Below are 19,405 nucleotides of genomic sequence, written 5' to 3' on the forward strand. Positions count from 1 at the left end.
TTGCAGAAATATAAGCATGTCATCCAGTGGCTTTATAGAGATCAGTGGCAAAAAAATCGAGCGCGCGTAACCCTCACTATTCAAATGAATTAGCTGTTAGAGATCAGTTGCAAAGACTTGACAAACATAATAATACTACATAGAGATCAGTACAATTGTAGACGAAGTCAAATTACTCTCTATTGTGTCGATTATTTTGCAAGCAACATTTCATATACAAGTAATCAAAAAAACACTAGAGACAACTCCTTTCAAAAACCAGAACAAATTTCTTGAAGTTCCAGAAATCCATTTTAGAAGAATTACGGTGATACTTCAACATAATAATATATAATAATAAATAATAATAGATCATTATTCCATTCACATTTATTCTAATTAACCTTCACGCCTAATAAACTTTATTCTATTCAAGATTCGAATTTATTCTAACCATCAAAATATCATCAATTTCTTTTTCTATATGCTATTTTCATGCTTTCCCACGAACTTTGAAAATAAAAACTGATAAATAAAAATTTATTAAATTTATTAAAGTTCCAAGTTTCAATGTACACTCTGATAGATTAGAAGTAAAAAATCCTTATAGAGCATAGCTAAACTAAACTATTACTATTCACTATCCTATGAAAACTAAACTAATCTGCTGTCTATACCGGCCGGTAATATTTAACTAAACTTGCTAACTATTTGGGAACTATTTTTACTTGATAAATAAAAATAAATAAAAAATTATTATAATATATTGCATTTATAATTTACTCAACTGGTTTTGCAAGAACTAAAATGTCAATTTCCCTAATTAGACGAATGTATTTTATGTTGTGTCATGCATAAACAAAATATTTTTCAGCTAATTTTTGATCTTATACATGTTATGCAATTATTTTTACCATCACATGCACTTAGAAAGTCAATTACCCTAATTGGAGCAATGTATTTTATTTTGTGGCATGCATAAACAAAATTTTTTACAGCTAATTTTTGCTCTTATACATGTAAGAATTAACTGTAGGGTCGTAAATAATCATGCTATTACTCTGGCAATTATTTTTACTGTTACATGCACCTAGAAAGTCAATTTCCCTAATTAGAGCAATGTGTTCTATGTTGTAGCATGCATAAACAAAATATTTTTACACCTAATTGTTGATCTTATACATGTAAGAATACGGTCGTCTATAATCATGCTATTATAAATTACTCTAGCAAATATTTTTACCGTCACATGCACTTAGAAAGCCAATTACCCTAATTAGAACAATGTAATTTATGTTAAATTGTGGCATGCATAACCGAAATATTTCACATTCAATTTTGGATCTGATACCTGTTAAAATACATCAACCACCTATAATTCATGCTATTATTTTGGCTATTTTCATTTGCACATGCACTTACATAAATCAATCTTGTGGCGCATTACTAGCTGTAATATTTTTGATGCCAATGCCTTATGTGCCAACAAACAAATACAATCATATGCATACCTGGTTCTTGTTCACAGTTACCTTTGTAAGAATTCCATTCTTCAAGTTGAGTTCATGATTCATCATTTTTAGCCGCACCATTGGATACTTCAGTAATATCATGCATTAATTTCACCAATTGCATTACACATTAAGTGATAAAACAGGAACATGCATTTTCAAAGAATCAAACATGCTGTATACATTAATTTAATTGTTCTGCATGCAATCCGGAATTTTTATTTGTCATCAATATCAAAATTGGAAATAGTAATTTCACTTAATGTATTACACATTCAGTGCAAACCACCAGGAAAACAAGCATGCACAGGATAGAATGCAAGAAAACTGAATAATACCACCCATCAAACTAGTCTTCAGTCCATCATCTTCTGTCATCGGGCAGTCCATCATCATCTGTCATCGTCTGCTGATCAGGTGGTCCATCATCATCTGTCATCGTCTGCTGATCATCATCATCAGGTGGTCCATCATCATCTGTCATCATCGGCTGGTCCATCATCATCTGTCATCGTCGGTTGTCCATCATCTGAAATTATTCATTTCTTAACATCTGAAATGATATGAAACAAGCTCACCTATGGTATGTTACCTGCATGAGCTCCACCAACATCATCTTCACCACGACGCTCATTGTACATGCGAATACAAAATTTTCATGCATTTTCGAAATTACATGCAAATTTAGCAAGATTTAACGCATGCATTCATTCAAAAATGGGATAGACATTTAACACTCGACCATTATACCTCCCCCTTTTTAATCTCAACATGCATCTCTTTTTTGTGTGCTCCAAGAGCAATATTTTGCCTATGCCGGACTAGGTCAGTCGAGCATACAGAAAGTATAAATGACCCGGGCCCCTGATCAATTATACTTACTCATTACTCCTGACAAAACATGCAAGATATAACCAAGGGTTGGGATCTGAACTGCATGCAATCCAAAAATTGAAAATTAAAAACAGAGGAGCCTCAAATGTCTGGAAATATCATAAAATGTTTGGTTTGATTTTGATTTCATAAAATGTCTGGTTTGAATTTAATTTTAGATTTTGTATTTGCATGCAAAATGGTAACATTTCTCCATCATCACAACTAAAATGAATAAATGAAAGAGTGATAATAAGTACAGTATAAGCACAATAGCTATGTACCTATCAATCCATACTTCTGATGGTAGTATATGTTTGTACAGGATTATTTAGGGTGTTCCAATAAATACTTCCAGTTTCAAGTAGGAATACTACAATAGGTGTTTCTATGTTGGTTTATTGTATTCGTTTCAAATCAGAAAATAGATTTGGTATACCACTCAAAACACAAAGTAGAAAAAATGTAAGTTTTCAGAAATACAAATCAGTCTAAACATAACATCAGGTTTTTCACATAAAATAGAAAGAATATTCCGCAATGCAAAATTAAGGACATTTCAAAGGTGCGTTGAGGAAACACTGGTGATGTGATTGGTTTGCAAAAAAATTTGTCGCGAAAAAGTAGAATCGTTTCTTACGTCAGTGTCTGGGTGAAAAACGATTTATAGGCAACTGTCATTTGGCCTTGTTAATAAGCCCCCTTTTGATTAGGCACATGTCATTTGGGTTTTTTAAACGCCCATTTTTCACCTTTTTGACACACCAAGCAAATTTTAGTTAAATATTGTTAATCTTTTGACACACCAAGCAAATTTTAGTTAAATATTGTTAATCTAATTTGCCTTTACTGAACACCGGAAAATGGCACAAAGGTCAAAGCACATGCATGCAAAATCACATTTTTACGGGATCAAATAGCAGAATGATTATGAATGCTTTTAAATCAAACGCATTTATTTATATAAACATGCATAATACATTAACTTCTTATTGCAGTGATATCAGTTGCAAACGTCTATTATTTATCGTATAGCTATAAATGCCTCGTGCTCAAGACCTTCATTTGAAAAAAGACGGCGAGCGGCGAGATCTAAACACTAGCTAAGAAGCCCCTCATGGCGGCCCCAATACACCAAAAAATACTTGATTCTTCTTCAAATTGATACGAATACTCAGACAGAACTACTTTATCTTTGCTTACAATATAAGAAAGCTTGAAAAACTAAACAATATGCTGTAAAAGACTAAAAGTTAAACGGTGGCGACTCAAGTCTACAACAGTTTAAAAAAGACCACCATGCAGCACCGGCGTCGCAAAAACACGCACAAGTAAATTCGCTAAAAACGCTCAAAATTTGGACCTAATTCTTCTGCAAATTTATACGAATACTCAGACAGAACTACTTTATCTTTGCTTACAATATAAGAAAGCTTTAAAACAAAACAATATGATCTAAAAGTTGAACGGCGGCGACTACAAAGTTGAAAAACACTGGCGTTGCAAACACGCGGAAACTCGCTAGAAACGCTGAAAATTTGGACCTAACTCTTCTGCAAAAGTTCATACGAATATTCAGACAGAACTACTTTATCTTTGCTTACAATATAAGAAAGCTTTAAAACTAAACAATATGATCTAAAAGTTGAACGGCGGTGACTACAAAGTTGAAAAACACCGGCGTTGCAAACACGCACGGAAACACGCACGGAAACTCGCTAGAAACCGGCTGAAAATTTGGACCTAATTCTTCTGTGGGTTGATACGAATACTCCGGCAGAACTACTTTATCTTTCCTTACAATATAAGAAAGCTTAAAAACTAACTAAAAGTTAAAACTACAACAGTTTAAAAAAGCCGACAGCGCGGCGTTGCAAAAACACACACATACATGGTCATGGATATTCGCAAGAAAAGCTGAAAATTTGCAAATTTCGAGTTATTAGAATTATTCATGTCTTTAGAAATCTATAGTTTTCACAGTCAGTGAACATAAAAATATTAGCATAGCGGAACAAATCGACAGGCTGGCTACGCTACTGCCGGTCTAAAAGTCAAACGGCGGCGACTACAACAGTTGAAAAGGACACCGGCGTCGCAACATGAAAACTCGATAGAAAAAATGAAAATTTAGACCTAATTCTTCTGCAAATTTGTAGAAATCGTTACGAATACTATGCTGAAGCTATTCTAGCTTTGCTTACAACTAAGGAAACTTAAAAAATCAAAACAATATGCTCTAAACGGCGGCGCTTAGTGTGAAAACACGTGCAAGTGGAACGCACAATACGCTCAAAAATTTGACTTATAATTGACGTTTATTGACTTAATAATTGACACTTATTGGTACGAATACTGAAGGCAGAACAATTCTAGCTTTGCTGATAAACGTTTTAGTTCAATAACTAACAGATAAGACACAATAATACATACTGTATAACTCACGAACATTGAATCCAACTTTCGTCGACGGATTTCGGCCTAAAATGAAATAGACAAAAAAGTGTTTAATAACAATTTAAGTATTTAAAACAGTGTTTGAATAATATCTTCGTTCTTTTTATGCAGAGAATTCAGAGATATACACACCTGGTTTCTTTTTCTTCCAACGAAGAGCGAATTTCCTTGCCACCGCATCGTCCACATGGTCTTGAAAACTGACTGTCAATCACTCAATCTGTCAAAAACTGTCACATGACCGAAACTGCAGCTTGTGATTGGCTAATTTGGTCACACGTCATTCCCTGCCCACAATGCAATAGACAACTGACCCGTATTTATTATGGACCAGTGATTTCAATTCTTTATCTGGACTATAACCGGTTTTTGAGTGCCATAGTGTCTCATATCTTTATTTCACGGTTTTGTAGTGTTTGCAACTTAAAACAGAACAAATATAAGGAAATGCTTGACAAATTTTGCAAAAACTGGTGCTCAGATGGATCTGAAATAGTCTCACTGCCCCAATGACTGACCCCCCCCCCACTGGCCCCTGCCCAAATTTAATTTATAGATCAGTGAGGCCCGACGACCTTAATATACACTGGACAGCTGGGTAATTATTTACGTTACGTAATGTTTATTACGTAGGTAGTGAAAAATAATATAAATTTAAACTAAAACTTTATCAAACATAATATTTGAGATAATTTAAAACACAACAGACTAAGAAAACGACTTATTTATACTTTGAAGAGCATGAATAATATGTTCTTTTCAGTTCATGATCAATGGAGCAACTCCTCCAGTAGTTATTATATAGCTCAGTGGGAATATCCCATTTCCAAGATGGCGGACGTGGTTGAAGAAAAAAATAGCAAAAAAATTAAAAAAGACGTTTATATACCACAATCAGCTCAAGATGTACAACGAATGAAAATAGAAAAACTTATGAGCAATCCAGTAGGTCTTTCATTTCATACTTTACATGACATATTCGCAGAAAATCCTTTATAATAATCATTTTTATTTCTGTTCAGGACAAACCTGCTTATATCCCAGTTCCAAAGAAAGAATGGAAACCGTCGGACCCGAAAGATTTTGTTAGATTTGTTATGGGTGAGTTTATCTGATCTCATATTTCAGTAGTTTCACTGAGGATGCGACATGAAAATTTAATCTAATAATTCTAATAGACTAAATTATTTCCAGGATCAAGTGCAGGAGCAGGTAGTGGAGAGTTTCATGTTTACAGAGCAACAAGAAGACGAGAAAACAACAGACTAAAATATATTGATGACAAGGCCAAAAAGGTTGTCAAGATAAGTCGCTGTCACAAGGCATTGCCATTAGTTTGCTTTCATCTCCAAAACTAAATTGGCCCAACAAAAATGTACTAAAACCTACCACAAAATCTAGTGAATAATCCAACAACAAACTAATCAAATCTAACCTGCTCAGTGGCAAACAAAGCAATCAAATTATGACCAGCAAATATCATTTCATGCATTTAAGGAAGATGCAGATTCTGAATACCAGAGAAAACAAGAAGAAAATGAAGCAAAAGCTGAGGAAAGAACAGCAAAGAAAAGAACAAAGAGGTTTTTATGGAGCTCAAGCTGTCAGTTTTCACTGTTCATTCCCTGCAATGATTGTAATAATTCAATTTCAGGCAAAAAAAGAAACAAAAGAAACAAACTCTTAAGAAAAGTAAACCAGAAAATGGTAGGATATGGAAACACTTTTCCTTTCCTTTTTGTAATTTCTTCAATTAAATCTCTTCAACTTTATTTCTCAGACAACAAACCAACAGAAGAAAATGAAGAAAATGCAGCTAACAATTCAGAGAATGACTCCAGCACGGACGAAAAGACGTAGAGAGTTGGAAAACTGCAAATTTGCAATATACAGACTAGTTTACTCGTAATGATATAATAATCCCCATCAAACATCTAGATCACAAAGATCTATGTTTCTTTTTTCTAGGTCTGAGTCTCTCAGTACCTGGTAAATATTTTTATTATAACAGTGACAGCTTGTAAATGATGGGTGTGAAATATGCTGTAAATATGTCTCTTTATTTTGAAGAGCTGAAGACAGTTCTTTGAGAAATTTGTCTGCTAGGTGCTATAAGTTAGAACATGTTTCCTGGATGTTTGCAGGAGATGACTATTTATGTAAAAATAAATTGGGTATATCTTACTAATTATATCTTATATAACGTGTATTGGTCTACAGGTCTTCACAATATCCGTCTAATACTATCTGCTGGTAAAATATTGCCTGCCTTATTGGAAAAATATTACATCTAAAAGTTATTTCGATGCGTGCAAGCTATGTCGTTAATTAAACCCTCTAAATGCGAGGAATCATATTTCGTCAATGTCAGCTGTTACCTGATCTTATCTAAAACTTGCTAAAACGCATTTTTGAAACTGTATAGACGACAATCGTATTGATACTTCATACATTAGGTTTATACATCGCCTAAGGAAGGCCTAGAAGAACAGATTAGGATAACATTTTAATAATCACTGGGAATATCTTCACAAAAGCAGACAATTACTGGTGTAGAAGAGTCACAAAAACTAAAGCGGTCAAATTCCAGAGGTATGTACTCATACAGTCATATTAAATAGATTTCAATAAACATTTATTTATTAGCTGCGATGACTGCTCACCGTCAAAACGCAAACATTAACTGGCATGGACGCATGGTGTTTCAATCAACGCGAGAATCGAATGGGGAAAGTCCAGGAAGTCAACGCCGCTATTGACATTCGCAGACTGTGCTTATTTCTGTGTTATATCGCTTGCCGTCTGAAGTCTTCATGGAGTAAAATCAACATCAATTGCTATTAGTGCTGCTGTTCTAATATTAAAATTGAGCACTACTGTGGTGCATATAAATTGCGCTTTCCTCTTCCGCAGCCTTCCAATTTACCAGCTTATTCAAACGCGTGCAACCTGACGGAACCTGACGCTTCTTCCCAAATGGTTTGTCAATAAAAAGGACTGCAAAGTGCACAAAATGGGATAATTTTCAGCACTTCTTATTTGCAAATTAATGTGTTTATCACAAGTCTTGGAAACTTCATCTTCAGGGCGAAGAAAAACTTTCACCAGATAGATATAACAAACCTGCAGAGAAACAAATAAGCCTAGAGCTGTTGCATCTTCAGTAAATATTAACTAAAAGATTGTCCTGTTTGCTATAGCTTATAAGGAAACATTCTTGAAGGAAATATGTGTCAACGTGCAATTACAAAAATAAACAAACTCTGCGTGAAAAATTTTAGGAAGCATGTATTGTTTCCAAGATAAATATTACAACCAAATGAGATTTCGTTCCTACGTCGTATATAACAATGTGAAAATTAATATAATTGTTTTGCAATATGTTTCTAATGGCAATCCTGTTGATTTTTACAAGATGAACGCTGTTATAACGAAAAGACAGAAAAACACCATTTTGGTTCTGGGAGCAATTACAGCTGTGTTTGGTGCCTTGTCTGGGGCCAGTGGTCTCCTCTTAAGAGAAAAATACTTGGTGTTTAACAGACCAGACTGGGATGTTGATACAATATCTGGGTTCACTAAAGGATATTTTGGGGTGATGTCAGGATTTATAGTAAGTTTAGTAGGACAATGTATATTAGTAGTGTTGTCTCTTACCAATGAATCCTTTGTGTAAGTTAATAACACAATATATTTATTCATTTCAGCTGTTTTTACTTGGTACTGTTGGTTATGGTCTCGTCTTTACCAGGATGTCTTATCTGGTAAGTATTTTTTATATTCGGGAGAACATCATCTCATAATAAAATAATCAAGTGTATTACCTGTTTCCAGGTATTTCTTTATTGGCTGTTGTCCTTGTGTTGTGACACGTTGTGTATCATCGATACTTTGCTGGTTTTTCCCTTCACAAGAGAAAATGGAAAGTTTGCTTGGGAACGCAATTCCAGTGATAATTGCACGCTACAACTTCTATATTCTGGAAACTCAACAACGATATCATCTAATACAAATTTTAGAACAGAAGACCTCGGTAGATTAATAAATTGTTTCTAAAGGATACCTTTTTACTGACTAGATTTTGAGTAATTGAATCGTAGTTAAATTTCAGTAGATTCCACAATTCTTCCATTAACTATAGTTAAAAGTAAACTACGTTTTTATACAACGGCCTCTGATCACAGAGTGATCACTGCATGGTACATTTTGCGTGTAAAACTACAGGTGTTAACACTAACAGGGATTTTGAAGTTTATTTCTGTACTTTCTAGAATATTGCGAGGATATAAAAGTTATTGCTGTTTTATTAATCATCATCACCACCGCGATACTGACTTCATTATTATTTTCGTGCATAACAACAATTGTTACCAGTGTTGCTCTTTACAGAGCGAAAGGCTTCGCGGTAAGTTAGCCATTTTAGCCGCGTATTTTACCCAAATTACAAGAACATTACACAATGAAAAGTTTGCTTTGTTAAACAGTAAACTTACCTAAACCTTATCCTTGACCATCCTTGACCAAGACACAACACTTTCGTCGTCTTTTATGTAGGATGCTGAAGATTCCCGGATCCAGATGGCTCCTTTTTCAGTACCAGATGACTTTCAACCAATGAGCTTTAATAACACAGTATACCAAGGCGATGGTTACCGAAAATAGCAAATTACAGAAGAAAAAACTAAAAACGTACAAGAACAATAACTGAAGGGAAATTAAACCTCACATATTTACATAGAATAAGAGATGAATGGTTTATCGTAGATTCGAGAAACATGGTATATATGATCTTGGTAACTGTAAGGTCCAATATACTGGAATATGGTATATACGACTTTAGTAAGGTACAATATACTGGAATATGGTATATACGACTTTAGTAAGGTACAATATACTGGAATATGGTATATACGACCTTGGTAAGGTCCAATATACTTGAATATGGTATATACGACATTGGTATGGTTGAAAATACTGTGATATGTTATACTATGTTTTATTTGACCCTACCAAGGAAGGATATGGGGTATAGTGTTCTCGACATTAGTAAGATCTAATATATCGAAATATGGACCTTCTCGCAGTATCGTTCAAAACAGCGCATAACGCTGTAATACCAGTAACACTGTAATATTGTATGATTGCTGACATTTTTGTCGCCGTCGTCGGATTATACGCCAATCATGGAAAATACGTTTAAAACATTCCGAAAATGTATCAAATTACTGTGATTAAAATTCTCACGGTTGAAGTTGCTTAATTTTGCTGATATTATCAAACAATTTATTTCGTCGAAAGGCGAAAAAACTTGTAAAAATGCAGTCTACACTAGGGACTTATACTAGTAATAGAAGTAAGTAAATAAATAATATCAATATGTCATTTTATTGAATAATTGCGATGGATTTTCATTCTTTGTTTTGATTCGTTCGTGATATTATGTCCGTTAAAAAAGACGCTTCTATTTAAAATAATATTTTAAATCTATTCGATAAATAGCATCGAAAAACATTTCTATTAACGTTCAGAAATATAAAGTAGTCTTTTCACGAGGTAAATGAACGTGTCGAAGAGTATATTCCCACCATAGGATTCCCACAGGTTACAAATCGATCTGTCAGAAGTTTAGACAGACACTAAGTTTAAATGATTAACACCATATCCTATGCAAATTATTATTTCATTTCAATGAACTTCGTTTCGTGTCCCAGGTTTAGGGCCACTTGGTAAAGTTAAAGTATCTAAACCCATCTCAAGAGGGGCAGCAATAATTGGTTTATTAGAATTCTTGCTTGGAATAGCCCTCTTAATTGGAGGCATTTTACTACATATCAAAGATGTGAATGAAGATTTAGATGTGTCTGGTGATCCTAAATATTATGGCCTTTGGTCAGCACCAGGTGTAAGTTAATTTTTGTTTAATTATTAAAATATCAGTTATTAGTACTTTAAAAAACTAAGGATGGAACTTCTTTTTAGCCTTTAATTATTGGTGTCCTAGGAATTGTTGGATGGTGGAAACGACAACGACAAATGGTAGGTTTTTGTTACATGATCATTAGACCCGTGGCAGTGAGTGTGTATGAACTATTCACTGTTATTTTGTAGATTGTGACATTTTCAGTGATGAGTGCACTAAATGCACTCTTGTGTATTGCACAAGCATGTGTTTGTTTTACCACGAGCATTTTGGTTCAAAGATTTTGTTACATTGTCAAAATGTCGTGATGATAAACCAGATGGCCATGGCTTGGAATATGACCCGAAAGGGGAAGGTAATATGTTATATTTTCTCTTGTTAAACCACTAGGATATCCCAGATAATTCTCTACCACAGCAAGCATGCAAGTAAAGCAAGCGGCTCAAAACTTACCCAAATTTTCAATCCATTATCTGCTTCAGCTTCAGACAAACGAGATTGTGATGAAATGAACATTATTGCCAGATTATTTATCATGCTTGCTATCTCGTGTTGCTTTGCTATTGTAATATCACTAGCTGGAATAATTGACGGAATCTTAGCTGTAAAACAAATTAAGAGAGATCAGGTTAGTGATGTCAGTTTTAACGAATAGTGTTCACAATGATTACATAAGAAATGAAAACATACCCTTTTAATAAACTTTCATTTTCTACTAGATGGACCAACTTGAAGGTCTGACAAATGCAGAATTTAGACAAATGGAACAAAAAACAGCAATGTGGTTAGAAAATAATGTGAGATTTTCGACTGGATCTACAATAGCTCGCTCGGAGAAGGCTCTTAGTGTTGTCAGTGAAAGTGGTTTCTCGTCAACAGGACCTCAATCCCCAAGCACACCCACCACACCTGGTTATAGGGACAAAAGTTGGGTATAAAAACAATAGTAAACTTTCAAATATAACCCATAAAATATGTTCCGATATAACAGCACATGATGAGGTATTCTAACATGACCAGATATCCTAACATGACCAGATATCCTAACAATAATTAAAAGCCTAAAAGATTAGAGGATATTTAAAGGTTGTAAGATCAGACAAACACTTCATAAACTGGAGTAGGAATGGAATATTTCCTTGGTGTATATTTTATTGTTTACAGTTACTATTATCAATAGAGACAATAGTGAGATATAATATGAATTAAAGGGATTTTTATAGGGACTTTTCTATGTTAATTGATATAGGCAGTGAACGCTGAAACATTGTACATTATGATACACATTTATATTGCATAGCTTTATATAAAAGCCATTAAACTATATGTCTAAAATGTCCTTCTTACAATATTTTGGGGTTTAAAACTTGTTTAAGCATTAGGCTTTAAATGAAGGTCTTGCTAATCCATACCAAATTACAATTTCAACTGGTAGAACTTTGCAGACGTTTGTAGCAGCTTTGTATCCTTGTCCGTAGTCTTTCATCGCTGTCACAGAGGCGGTATGCTGCTGAAAAATGTTTTAAAGCAGCTCTAAATTCCTCTGACTTCTCACAGCGTCTGTAGAACAAATTTTAAGGGTTATTTTATTGATCTGTCTGCAACAAAGGTTGTCTGTCTATAACAGAGAAGTCAGTCCATACCTTCCTGAGTTTACATGCATTTTGTAGGCCTCTATTTCAGTTGGTGACATTACACATTGGCATTTCTTTATGTTGAATGATTCTGACACATGAATACCTTCTGGACAGCATGTAGTGTACGTTTTCAAAATGACTAGAAAAAAAAAGCAGGAAGTCATCTTAATAAAACATCTACATAATTTCTTTTATATGACCAGACAATTGTTAACCTTCTGGTTCTCCAGGTTTATCCAAACTTTCATCTTTAATCGCATTTGTTGAAGCTTTTGCGTTTCTTGAAGAGGGGCTTTGTTGAAAATTTTTGGAATTTTCGTCTTCATTCGACGAACTTTCATCATTTCCAGAATCATTTTCATCGTCGCTGTGCCTTCCTTCATCGTTCTCGGAACTATATTGCGACACTGACTCATCAAGATCTTCCTCCTCTGTAAAAAACAAGAATCAATTCGTTATCCGGCGTTCTTATCCTTGTTCTCAGATTGATATCAACAGCGATTATCACAAACATAACTTCTTCTATGAACGTTCAATATTTACCTCCTGGTTTTTCAGAATTAACACAACTTTCATCTGTGGAATTCGTAGAATCAATCGTATTCCTTTGAGGTGGGCTTCGTTTTGAATTTTCGCCTATATTCGACGAACTTTCATCATTTCCAGAGTCATTTTCAACGTCTCTGTGACTTCCTTCATCGTTCTCGGAACTATATTGCGACACTGACTCATCAAGATCTTCCTCCTCTGTAAAAAACAAGAATGAATTCGTTATCCGGCGCGTTCTTATCCTTGTTCTCAGATTGATATCAACAGCGATGATCACAAACATAACTTAATTCTTCTGTGAACGGTCAATATTTACCTCCTGGTTTTTCAGAATTAACACAACTTTCATCTGTTGAATTCGTAGAATCAGATGGCCTTCGTTTTGAATTTTCCTCTATATTCGACGAACTTTCATCACTTTCAGAGTCATTTTTGACGTCGCCGTGACTTTCCTTCACACCTTCATCGTTCTCGGAACTGCATTGCGACACTGGCTCATCAAGTTCTTCATGATCTGTAAGAAATAAGAATCAATAATTTGTAATCTTCTGTCCTGACTTATTATGAGTCTTCCGTCACTAGCAATGAGAGTTTTAAAAATCTAACCTGATAGCGGTGAGTCATGGTTTTGAATTCCAGAATCGTCCTCCAAGACAACGAATGTTCTATCTGGAAGATTCTCTGAAATAACCCCGGCGTCTTTACCTGAGGATGTGCTTGCAGTAGGTGTGGTGAATACCTCCTCTTCGGAATCACTTTCCAGAACACTTATAACCTTTCTTTTGACTTTAGAACCAATGTTTCCCTCCCCATCAGATGAGGAATCATCTGTTTCATTCGATTTGGAAAACTGTTTCTCCAGATCATCCTCGTCGTGCACAGTATGCAACACCGGGAGATCAATAACATCACTGGATGGAGGAGACTGGAAAATATTAAGATGATTATCCAAGGTACAACTGTGGTAGCTCACTTGACACTGAGGTGATCAGACAAACGCATATTTTATAGAAACACCTCATAGAGTCTTTGCATTAGAATAAAGATATCCATACATAGTACATGTGATTACAAAATGACCATGCAGGGGTAATTTACCTCGGGCACATTTTTATGAGCCTGTGTTTCAGTTGGTGACAATACACATGGGCATTTCTTTATGTTGAATGATTCTGACACATGAATACCTTCTGGACAGCATGTAGTGTAGGTTGGCAAAATAACTAGAAAATATTAAAAAGCGATTTAAAATTCATCAAAATAAATTATGCACAGGAGTTTTTATTAATATCAATCAACATTTAGCTTCTGATTTTTCACAACATTCACCTTTCATGGAATTCGTTGAAGTGATCAATGCATTTCTTGGTGACGTAATTTGTTGAACATTTTCTGAATCTTCGTCATCGTTCCACACACTTGCGACATTCTCCAGGTGATTTTTAGCAGCAGTGTGACTTTCTCCGTCACCTTCATCGTTCTCGGAACTGCATTGCGACACTGGCTCACCTAATTCTTCATGATCTGTAAGAAATAAGAATCAATTTGTTATCTTCTTTCCTTACTTAAGCTTATCTTATCTGATAGTTTTTAAAATCCAGCCTGGTGGTGGTGAGCCATGGTTGTTAGTTCCAGAATCGTTCTCCAAGACTACGAATATTCTGTCTGGAAGATTTTCATTATTCTCGTAATTTGAAATAACCACGTCTTTACCTGAGGATGTGCTTGCAGTAGGCGTGGTGAATACCTCTTCCTCTGAATCACTTTCCAGAACGTTTATAACCTTTCTTTTGACTGGAGAACCCATGTTTCTCTCCTCAACTGTTTCCTTCAATGTTATATCGGAAAACTTCTGCTCCAGACCATCATCGTCTATTTTTGCATCCAACACGGTGAGATCAATAACACCGGAGGATGCGGGAGACTGGAAAATATTAAGAGGATAATTAAATGCAGTCTGCATGGAGAAATGTCGTTAGATAACAAGTGCGGTTTAGATGGGTCAACCTGGAAGAACTTTTCTCACATTGAGGTTAGATTTTAAGAAAAACTCTCGTTCAGGTTAAGTCGTACATATCAGAACTTACCTGGGACTTCTTTCTGCCAGGTTTGAACCGTGTAGAGTCTTCACTGGAAGGAATAAAAACTTCCATATGTTCGTGAATTTTGGTTTGATTTTTCTTTTTCTTTTCTTTCGACAAAGAAGAAAGTAAATAATCATCTCGTGCGGCGATAGCTTGACTTGACTCAGTTCTCATGATGTCTGCTGCTCGACGAACCTTAACAACGTAAAAACAGAGTCAGAGGAGCAAGAGAATTAACGTAGTACAGTATTTAACTCTGTGAGTTATTGAGTAAATAGTCAACCTGCGATTATGAACTTTGTGGAATCACACGGTACCTTTGCTTGAATAGCGTCATTCATCTCAGAACTGCCAGATATCTCGTCTTCTGTCGCAACAGCTTCCTTGGTGAACAACAAATCATGATCACTGATTCCAAAGATGTCCGTGGAATAGAGAAATGCAATGTGTTGATCGAGCAAATTGTCCGTCACACGATGAGTTGAATGCATCTTCTCAAGTTGAATTTGCGTTTTTGAGCTGCGGTGATCGTCCAAAACAAACAGTTCTCTTAATTCATGTCTACTGAAATACCTGCAGAAGCAATAAAATTCAAAAAATCTTGGTTAGATTAACAAATATCGCGGCAATCAACATCTATTTTGTGCTTTGCCTAACCTGAAAGGATTTATTGAAGACCCAGTCGTTTGTTTTGTAATAGCTTGTTTAAATACTTGTTTACGGTAGATCTTTTCTTCTAAACTTCCGCACGTTATAAGACGGTATATGACAACCGTTCTTTTCTGACCAATGCGATAAGCCCTAAAAGAAAAAATAAGATCATAAATCACGATCATACCACATAGTTCAGAGGACGAAGAAGCCACCGTTGTTTAACCTGAGAACTGAGAAGAAATTCATTTTCTGGGTGAAGCAAGAGTTTCTTACCTATCAACTGCCTGTGCATCTGTTGCGGGGTTCCAGCTTGGATCAACTAATATTAAACACAAATGAAACATGTTATAATACGGCGGATGCAAACTTGCATTGAGGAGATTCGATCGCTATTTAATAAATGAAAAATACTCGACATACAAATGACAACTCTGTCAGCAGCAGTCAAGGTTAAACCAACTCCTCCAACCTTTGGAACATGAAACATAATTCAAAACATATCAGAAATATCAGATAATGTGTAAAAAAATCGAACAGTTCGTATGACCAGGTAAAGATGAGGAACAAACCTGTGTTGTCAAAAGAAACACGGAATATGACGGGTCTGTTTGAAACGTGCAAATACGAGACTCTCTTTCATAATTGTCGACCGTCCCATCGATACGAATCATTTTGATTCCCTTAAGAAAAAAAGAACGAATTATTACACTTCATTCCGTTAAAAAAACGTAATTTTTTTACTGTTCCTGGTGCTTAAAACGAAATGGTACCCAAACCTTATCTTTCAAAACCTTCTGAATAATATCCAGCATCTTTCTTGATTGACTAAACACAAGAGTTCGATGTCCTTCGCGCTTTAAATTCACCAGAAGTTGAAGAAGAAAGACAAGTTTACCAGATTCTTCAACAAGTTGATCCACGGGAGGAGAGCACCATTCATACTTACATTCTGTGTCTTCGTCGTCTCTGATTTATATTAAAATAATTGCAAGTAAAATACACAATACCTGCCGAGCTACGAGCGAAACATTTCTTATCATTATAGGAATTACAATTGATCAACTTACAGTTCATCACTCAATCCTAATTGTTTACAAGCCATGGTTGACAAGAGACGAGGATGATCACAAATCTTCTTAAGAACATTCAACTCTGCCAGCGGAGATTTAGTTGTCATCAATATCTGAAGTTAGAAAAAATACTTCTTTGTGAAAAGCTGAGGATGAGCGTTAATCACTTACAGACGTGTAAAATGCTACTTTATAATACAATATAATGCAATATATGCCAACTATATGTATCTCCACACCTCCTTTACTCTGTCCAACTTAACAAAATCTTCGTATATTTGGAGTTGCGTCTGTGACAGATACAACCAGATAATAAAGTCATTCTTTCGAGTTAGTTTTGGTTTTTTTCTTCTAAAAAATCATACAGCAGTCAGTTAATAATTTTTTTTTTGCATTGCATCAGTCACATTAACCGACAGTGTTGAAGAACCATTACCCATTGTGGTCTACATTTTCTTTGTCTGAATCCACATCACCATCATCACCATCATCATCACCATCATCATGATGCTTGACATCTTCACTAGTACTAGCCTTCTTGCTCTGTTCAAGAATATCTTTGGTTCGTCGCAGGAAATGTGGGGCTATCAGTTCTCGAAGATGTGCAGATATTTCCTGACCCATTCTCTTCTCATATGCACTTGCATCTCTCTCACGAGCCTGAAGGAAAAAATCATTGTAGCCATGTTCACTGAGAGGTGTTTGAGACAGTTGACTATTGAGTTAATTCCTCATTTATTATCCTCTGAATAATTGTTCAATCCTGCAATATGCAGCTGTTTGACAGCGCAAGTCAAGTGTAGGAACATTACATCCAAGGCAATGACATGATAGTTTATCATACACACATATAAATTTACTTACTCGTACAATCGGTTGCTCGTATTCTTTTTTAAATGATCGTGATGTCCCCAAGAGTTGTCCTTGACAGACAAAATCAAATAGAGCCCACATTTCCTGGAAAGAATTATTGGTAATACAACTGTAATTACCAGATGATATGATCACCAGCACATGGTACAATTACCAGATGATATGATCACCAGCACATGGTACAATTACCAGATGATTACAGTACTTTAATTTGACAATTGTAAAAATCTTACCTTCAAGTTATTCTGTACTGGTGTACCAGTTAAAATGAAATGATTTGCAGCAGGAATTGCTCGAATTGCAATAGTTGTTTTGTTTGCAGTGTTTTTGATCTTGTGTCCCTCATCAAGTATAATATAATCCTAGAGAAATATCAATTATAAAAACAAATTAATCATACTTCTGTATAGTTCAAGTAAAACTGGATGAAAATAATTGATGCAGTGATCTTACCCATGTGAATCTACCACCATATTTGTCCTCAGAGAACTGAGCAGAACAAGAACATGCAAGACCTGGAAGACATTTGTACATCTCAAACATTTTGTACAAGATTTGTCAGAAAAGTTCAACATCAATCATTGTTTGAGGTACTAGATAAGATCTTTTTGGATAATATTTTATATGATTACCATAGGTGGTTAAGCAAACTCCTTTTCTGGATTGAATTTTTCCTAGATTTTCAGTACGCTGCTTTACGCTTGAACCATGGAACAAAACAACCCTAATTTCAGGAGCCCTGAAGAGAAAATTTGGTTGAGGATTGATTGTCATCAGAACAGGTTGTTGCATTAAAGTATAGAACATACTTTTAAAGAATATAAGCTACTAAACTTTACAGAGCCTGATTTAATGATACCTACCATTTTTTAAATTCTTTTTCCCAGTTTGAGAGAAGTGACACAGGCATAACTATCAACACAGTCTTTACATGGCCACTTCTGAACATTCCAGCCAGAAATGAAATCACTTGGATAGTCTTCCCTAATCCCATGTCATCCCCTAATATTCCTCCTTTTTTCTCTTCATAGAGTTTCCAAAACCACATCACACCTTCAATTTGATATGGATAAAGCTTGTTGTGAATAGCCTTAGGCAGTTTGAAACCTTCTACATCTTCTTCATCATCATCATCAGCATTAGCATCATCATTTAAGATGTCGTCATATTCCTCCAACTTTCTCTGAAATGGAAAGGTTAAAAAGTATTGTTACCATTGAGGAAATGAATTAATTGATGCAATATTTTATCAACATTTCCATTGCAAAGACAGTAAATGTACAACTTAATTGTCCATATTGTCAATAACATATATAAAACATTATTCCTACCTCCAACTTATCAATTCGTTTTAACACCTTTTCACTCTTGTGTATTTTATATGCTTTTTTATATAAAGTTAAACTCTTCTCTAAATTTCCATCACTTGCAGCATGTTTTGCCCTGTTTATGAAATCTTTAAATTGTTCTTTTAAATCTTCAAGACTTTCATGTTGTTTTGCCTCATTTGCATCTAAATAATAAATAGTTTTTTAATTTCTATCAAATAATTTCATAAAGAATTACTGAAACAAAGGTTTAGCCATACATTTAATTCAAAATTGGCAAATCACTAAAAGTTTATATTTATTTTCTACCGTCGTCAATGCCAAGACTATTCAATCTCTCTTCCAAACTTTTAACGACAACTTCTTCGTCATAATTCATTGTTTATAAGATAAATTTCAATTTTTAAGAAGGCAATATAAACAAAACATTGAATTTAAACCATAGTTCTGCAGTAATTCAAAGTTTAACC

The 19,405-nt window shown here is 34.9% G+C and overlaps 2 protein-coding genes and 1 long non-coding RNA gene across 3 annotated transcripts; 2 read left to right on the top strand and 1 right to left on the bottom strand.

The window, feature by feature from the left end:
• Positions 1 to 5,643: 5,643 nt before the first annotated feature.
• LOC114523763 (PRKR-interacting protein 1 homolog) lies at positions 5,644 to 6,422 on the top strand (the record flags this gene model as incomplete). The annotated part of the gene is made up of 4 exons (XM_028544792.1): positions 5,644 to 5,765; positions 5,843 to 5,921; positions 6,015 to 6,115; positions 6,318 to 6,422. Coding segments are annotated over exons 1-4 (399 nt in total), but the record flags the coding sequence as incomplete, so codon positions are not given.
• A 792-nt stretch (positions 6,423 to 7,214) lies between these two features.
• Positions 7,215 to 11,852, top strand: LOC114523622. The gene is made up of 11 exons (XR_003687041.1): positions 7,215 to 7,412; positions 8,236 to 8,433; positions 8,528 to 8,584; positions 8,655 to 8,853; positions 9,092 to 9,225; positions 9,375 to 10,173; positions 10,532 to 10,722; positions 10,800 to 10,856; positions 10,929 to 11,095; positions 11,223 to 11,368; positions 11,460 to 11,852. It is a non-coding gene; the product is annotated as an uncharacterized LOC114523622 (long non-coding RNA).
• Positions 11,853 to 12,134: 282 nt separating this feature from the next.
• On the bottom strand, positions 12,135 to 19,346 carry LOC114523621 (DNA excision repair protein ERCC-6-like). The gene is made up of 26 exons (XM_028544603.1): positions 19,245 to 19,346; positions 18,939 to 19,120; positions 18,471 to 18,790; positions 18,240 to 18,346; positions 18,061 to 18,122; positions 17,841 to 17,969; positions 17,599 to 17,691; positions 17,171 to 17,394; positions 16,974 to 17,085; positions 16,732 to 16,847; positions 16,441 to 16,630; positions 16,234 to 16,344; positions 16,085 to 16,133; positions 15,938 to 15,983; positions 15,668 to 15,811; positions 15,328 to 15,583; positions 15,014 to 15,205; positions 14,640 to 14,850; positions 14,232 to 14,450; positions 14,025 to 14,149; positions 13,533 to 13,851; positions 13,243 to 13,440; positions 12,921 to 13,124; positions 12,593 to 12,808; positions 12,384 to 12,516; positions 12,135 to 12,300 (listed from the first exon to the last, which is right to left on the bottom strand). Exons 1-26 carry the CDS (start codon positions 19,312 to 19,314, stop codon positions 12,165 to 12,167), a joined length of 4,164 nt encoding a protein of 1,387 aa, XP_028400404.1. The 5' UTR covers positions 19,315 to 19,346; the 3' UTR covers positions 12,135 to 12,164.
• Positions 19,347 to 19,405: the final 59 nt, after the last annotated feature.

This window comes from Dendronephthya gigantea, unplaced genomic scaffold (assembly GCF_004324835.1).
Source record: "Dendronephthya gigantea isolate DGI-Jeju-01 unplaced genomic scaffold, DenGig_1.0 000028F, whole genome shotgun sequence".
Taxonomy (NCBI): Eukaryota; Metazoa; Cnidaria; class Anthozoa; order Malacalcyonacea; family Nephtheidae; genus Dendronephthya; species Dendronephthya gigantea.